Below are 6,396 nucleotides of genomic sequence, written 5' to 3'. Positions count from 1 at the left end.
TCATTCCAGCTTCCCACTTCTACCCACCACCACTAACTACTGACCGTGGCTACTTGGTGGCAGTCCAATACTATTTTCATTATTTACCAGCCACTGCGACAAATGACCGCCCAACTGAAGCACCACCACCACAAACACAGCAGCCGCAATTTCATGAACAACAGCGTGTTTATCAAAATTTACTTTCATTTCAACAACCAAGTGAACAATCAATTCAAAAACCACAAGAATGGCAACAACAGCAGATAAATCTACAACATAAACAGCTAAAACAACAACATCATCATCATCATCAGCAGCAGCAGCAACAACAACCAGCAACAGAGGCACTACTCTTATCGCCTGATAGAGTGTCTGATCGCATAGTTGATGCCTGCAACAACAAAACCATGCACACTCATGACGATAAGGCTGGTCACCAAGGTGATGATTATTCTGACGATGGTGTGGATATCACCTCGGATGAAGGTGATAACGAACCTGGTGACAATGATTCACGAGTTAACCAGAGCAATGTTGGAAGACGCACTACCGTAAAGAAAAAAACTGCTACTCAGTATTGTAGCGAAAACAAGATGATCAAACGTGACAAAATAGTCAAATCCAAAAAAGATTCTCGTAAAATGAAAGAAAGTGTTCAAAATGTTAAAAATAGTTCCCACCATCTCATTTTGGCTTTCTTCGGCTTCATTGTGCTGCTCAACTCGCTGGCTATCACAGCATTCTGGAGTTGGAAAACACCAGCTGATAATCGGAGCAATGATGATCAGTGGCTCTGGTGGTGATTGCTGATGCTATTTAATGGGTTTGTTAATTGACGCTTGTTGCCAAAGTATTAACTGATGGTGGTGATTGGTGGAAGGGTTGTGTGTGTTGCTAAAAAGATGGTCTGATGGATGTCGGACTATCTGGATTATACAACTTGGATGCTATTTATTATATAGTTGAGTTAATTGTACGCTGACGAGTTCGTCACGCTGAGTTGTGATGTTGGTTCGATGCAAGTCCAACTTCAAATGCGTTTTTATGAAGCTGGCGTTTTTTACATTGCATAGAAATATTAATTAGTTGATTTGGTTTCCTGTTTTGTTTTTGTTAAAATAAGATAAAAGACATGCATTACTATTATTTGCCCTGAGTTTGAGTTTTAAAACGCAGTTTTTTTTATCATTTTTGGTAATATTTACTGTTTTTTTAGTTTCTGCATTCTATATTTCGAGTTCGAGTATTTGCTATTCAAGTATATAAGCGGGTTATATAAGCGGCCCTTCAAAAGAAAAATAGTTCTCAATGCGGCCCTCACAGCAAAAACTTTGCCCACCCCTGCTATAGAATGAATGATGTGTATATGTACAATCTGATTGCAGGCACACACGTGAACAACTTGCACATCTGTGTAAAATGTACATACATACATACATACATACAATGTACACACGTGAAATGAATGGTTTGACTTCAACGAAATAATAACGCGCGCGCACACATATAAAGATACAAAAGTATACATATTATAACTATGTGTATGTATATATATATATATAATTATTGTCACGGCATTGCAGACATTGTTCAATTTACAACGCGGTAGTAATATTTTTTTAATATTACACACACACACACACACACACACACACACACACACACACACACACACACACACACATATATATATATATATATATATATATATATATATTGGATTGAGACTATCTGATAAGCGGTTTTAAAATATCACAAAATGCATGCGCTGTTCGCTGTTCGTCATAAATAACATTTTTATTCATTTTTTTTTACATTTTCGTTCAAAAATTTATGCCCATTTTAACATTAAAAAATTTTCTGACAATCATTTTCCATCATCAGTTATGGATAGGGGTTTTGTTTTAAAACCAAACAGACGCTGATGCTGACAAACAGACTCTAAAACAAAACCCGCAAAGGATATTTTCAACAGTTTCCAAATGATTAATAATTTGTCAAAAATAGAATAAGTTTTAATCAGCTAAGGCTTTGTTTTAATCAGCTTAAGCTTTGTCTCTGCAGTTATATTCAATTATATTTCCGCACGAGCTTTGTTACTCTTTTTGTCCTGAAATATTGCATTGCATTAACAAGAGTTTCAATTGTCATTCGTTCGTTCATTCATTCGTACGTTCGTTCGTTCAATCGTTCGTTCGTTCGTTCGTTCGTTCATTCATTCCTTCATTCATTCATTCATTCATTCATTCGTACGTTCGTTCGTTCATTTATTCGTTCGTACGTTCGTTCGTTCATTCATTTATACAAACATTTATACGTTCGTTCGTTCGTTTGTTCGTTCATTCAAGAGTCACGATTATGTGAGCGACAAATAACTAAACAATGTGTAACTCAACATCGAATAAATATACACATCCTGGTTTAAATAAAAATTTAAGTTTTATAGCCAAAAACTTGTCGTTTGTTTCACGAGAAATTTTTAAAGAAGCTTATATTTAAATATCCCGTACAGGTTAATAAAAATTTTGTCGTGATATGTTGTTGAAAAACTGTAAGAAACGCTTCAGTTATTGAAATTGTTTCATTTAGTTGGACACGAATTTTTTGCTTACTAGCAAAAAACCAAGCATAACCAATCGATTAAAATATTTATAACAAGCCGTTTAACATATTCTGTGAAACACGACAGGATGAAATACTTTGTAACAATAATGGTCATTTTGAGGACATTGCTTTTGTCTGTTAGAGCACAAACACCTACCGACAACAAATGTTACATTCCATCTTTACATCAAAGTTGCAACCACACTGGCCAAGTCTGCCTCACAGACTTCTGGTACAATCAGAGCCGCTACAAACATCTGAGTGACAACTACGCTGGAACATCGAGCAGCCGAGTTCTCTACTTCCTGATAGACGACAACGTTCAATATAACGGGGAGGCAGAGGCACAGAAGAAAATTAAATACTTTTTTAACAGATTTTCAATGTACCTCACAAAATTTAGTAGCACATACTCGCAGATATTCTGCTACAAATTTGATAAAAATGGAGATAATCAACATTTATGGAACACGACGACTCCATCCGCATTCACGAACAAGACTTTTGACAATTTTTTAAATTCATATGTTCCTGCAAAAAACGTAACTGAAACTGAAAATGCCGAAAAATTGACTGATGGCGTGGAAAGTTTTTATAAACTTGCACTGAGAAACTCACAATCGGGAAACGACAAAAAAATTTCTCTCTGGGTTCTCAGCGATGTAACAAAGGATCCATGCAAAGGCGACTATCAAGATCAAACTAAATATGCCAGAGAAAAATTTTTGTCTAGCATCACAGTCTTCACTGCTGCAGTGGGCAGTTGTCCGGATGGTTGGTTTAATAGTGCGGATAAAGAGAATGCCATGCACAACCTGGCTACCAGCAGGCAGCACTCCGCCTGTCTCGAACGATGGATATCTGAATTTTCAAGTAGGAAAATATTTTTATTTATTGCTCTAAAATTTTAATTAAATGAATCGGACAGAAACAGTCGTTAAAATTTCAAATTTATATTTCATAAAATAATTACATGAAATATATTCAAAATTCACACTTTTTTTGGCATTTGTATTTTGTACTTTTTTTTATAAATTCCATTAAAAGCCTGTGTAAACAACGAAACATTAATTTATTTCTTCAACAGATTTTGAAGTTAATGCAGACGTTAAAAACTGCTTTGAAGGTATCACGTCTAGACCTGTTAGCCGAATATTTTTAGATGTTTCGCTAACAAAAAATTTCGGCTAAAAATTCGGCCCGTCGAGTTTCATTCTAATAGACGAATTATTCATCGGCTTTTCTCGGCTAAGAGCTGGAAATCAAAATACTTGTTTAATTTTATCTATGACCATGAATATATATTTTATATAATATATCCATGCTCATAACACACAAACAGCATAGTTGATTAACGTTTGAATAATTTTTATTTTAGAAACAGAAAATAGTTTTCAATATTTCAAACATTGTTACATATATTCACAAAACCATCACTATCATCTTCTTCATTACCACAACCATTTTCATCATCATCTTCTTCACCATCACAAATATGAAATTAAAACATTCAATAGTAAATTTGATACCATCCACTGTCTCACCAGTTACATACAAACAATCGCTTGTTAGAATGCAGAGCGCTCTTGTTATCATACAGGAACAAAATTTTTCTACATTGTTTGATGACAATGAAAACCTTTTGCAATTTCAGATAAGAGCTGCAATAGAAAACATTAATTTTACTGTTACACTTGAATAACGCACACCTATGTAAACTTGTGTAAATTGAGCTAAAGAAGGTAGGTGAGGGCTATTTTCCTCCCAAAACAACAGCGCATCACCTACATAAGAATCTAAAGTGTAATACAAATTTATTTCTTTTGTTAGATGTCTTGTATTGTTTTATCTGTTCTGATTGTATTTCTTTAAATAACTCATCATAGTCTTTTTTTGATAGCTTCATCTTCTTATCTTAAATCAACAATGTTTTTCAGCATTTTCACGAATACTAGCATCTGATTTTGGATCTAAATATAAAGTCTTCTCTATAACAATTCATTTTTACCAAATTACTTATAACTACTTAAATAATTTTTGTAGTTTTTACTTTTTCTGTCAAGTTTCTCGCACCTGGATCAGAAATAAGTTCTATCTTACATATTTCTGATTCTTGCATTTTTTAACAACAATGACAATACAAAAACTTTGAAGACAATTTTTATAATATTTGATGTTTTGTATTCTATATAACTAAATCTTTTCAATTTGCTAAAAAAAATAATAAAACTATTGAAACTTTATTTTGTGCCACAATTGAGCGTTTTATAAGTGTCAAATTAACATTCGGTGGCTAGTTAGGCTAACCAAAAAATTATTCAGCGACTGACGGCTAAAAGCAAAAAAATTGGCCGTGGCGGCTAACGGCTGACAGGTCTAATCACGTCTCCAACTACAATTTTAGATAGGAAGGAAGTGCTGGTAGGAATTATTGTAGGGTCAGTTGTCGGTGGTTTGGTGATACTTCTCCTCATCATCTTTCTGGTCTGTTACTGCTATCGTAGAAAAAGAAACGGCAAAATTAGTGGACTAAAATGTCTGAACTTTTATTTTTGCAACTGTCTATGTTTAAAGCGAGTGACACCGCCGATTCCGCGAACAGGTCACCCAACTCCGCATAATGATGCAGGCAGCCATGTTTCACATGATTACAATAATGCCAAAGATTTGAATCGAGATTCTGGTTTAAGGTTCGTCTTGATAATTCGTTGATGCAAAAATTTAATTATTTTTTTACTTCAAGACTGGATTTGCTTCTCGTTTTGTTTCTCTGAGAACTTAACCCAAAAATTTCACCTAAAAATTTATTAAAAAATTTTTAATCTCCTGCAGCGAATTCAGCAACGTTTCAAGCGTCACGCAGATAACGACGACAGGATCAAGCGACGATTCTCGTCAGCTACCATCAATTGAAACAATTGCGTCTCTCACTGAGTCAATTGGTGATAGTAATAATAATAATAATAATAATAATAATAATAATAATAATAATAATAATAATAATAATATTCGTCAGAAGTCTTCTCAGGTTTGTGACTATTTACAATCACTAAGCGATGTACTTATTTTATTCAGTATTCACTATGCCTGTTCAATGCTTCAAAGCAGAGTTTCAGAGTCAGATGAAAAATATCTGACACCAACCCCTTCAAAAATTCCCATTCCACAAAAATCTACAACTCCGACACTCTACTTCAAAGTAGGGGAGACTGGGGTCGAATGGACCAGGTACCGAAAGGACCTTCGAAATTAAAAATAGTAAACATGCGCTAACATTTTTTTAAAATTTAAATTCATATACGTCTCTTGGCTTTCTATAACCAGATGTAAATTTTATTAAATGTTTTTAGTAGCCGATTTAACTGTTTCACTTTTCCTTTTTTTGCGAGAAAAAGTGAAATATTCGTCTGTTTCTTTTTGAGTGTTTTAGAAAAATTTCGAGCGGTATGTTTTTGTTTTTTTGTCAGTTTCTATAAAATAATGCTTTCTGAACACGATAGTGTTGATTTGACACCTTTATCCTTTTTAATTTATTTGGCATGTCCGTTTTAGTGTCCAACTACCATGTGGTACAGGATGGACCAGCTTTGTGTGTACAGAATGAACCACTCTAATAAATACTAATACTTATATAAAGAATGATACCCTGGTCACAGTGGTTTATTAGTAATTGGAATTGAATCCATATCTAACTAAATATCAATTACTTTTGTAATTTCAATTTTAATAATTATTAATTATGAATTTTTAATTTAAAAATTAAAAAGTTCTAGATATCTTTTGCTCCAATTTTCAATTTTAATAAAAAAA

The 6,396-nt window shown here is 33.7% G+C and overlaps 2 protein-coding genes across 2 annotated transcripts; both read left to right on the top strand.

Moving 5' to 3' along the window:
* Window positions 1-102: 102 nt before the first annotated feature.
* Window positions 103-785, top strand: HELRODRAFT_182410 (hypothetical protein; the record flags this gene model as incomplete). Its single annotated transcript, XM_009032679.1, has 2 exons — window positions 103-201; window positions 297-785. 2 exons carry the CDS (start codon window positions 103-105, stop codon window positions 783-785), a joined length of 588 nt encoding a protein of 195 aa, XP_009030927.1.
* A 1,908-nt stretch (window positions 786-2,693) lies between these two features.
* Window positions 2,694-5,839, top strand: HELRODRAFT_182409 (hypothetical protein; the record flags this gene model as incomplete). Its single annotated transcript, XM_009032678.1, has 4 exons — window positions 2,694-3,459; window positions 3,674-3,712; window positions 5,189-5,276; window positions 5,419-5,839. The coding sequence occupies 4 exons, from the start codon at window positions 2,694-2,696 to the stop codon at window positions 5,837-5,839; spliced, it is 1,314 nt and encodes a 437-aa protein (XP_009030926.1).
* Between the last annotated feature and the right edge of the window lie 557 nt (window positions 5,840-6,396).

This window comes from Helobdella robusta (assembly GCF_000326865.2).
Source record: "Helobdella robusta unplaced genomic scaffold HELROscaffold_86, whole genome shotgun sequence".
In the NCBI taxonomy this organism is placed as follows: Eukaryota; Metazoa; Annelida; class Clitellata; order Rhynchobdellida; family Glossiphoniidae; genus Helobdella; species Helobdella robusta.
The sequence above is the reverse complement of the archived record's forward strand: the minus strand, read 5'-3'. Positions and strand labels throughout refer to the sequence as shown.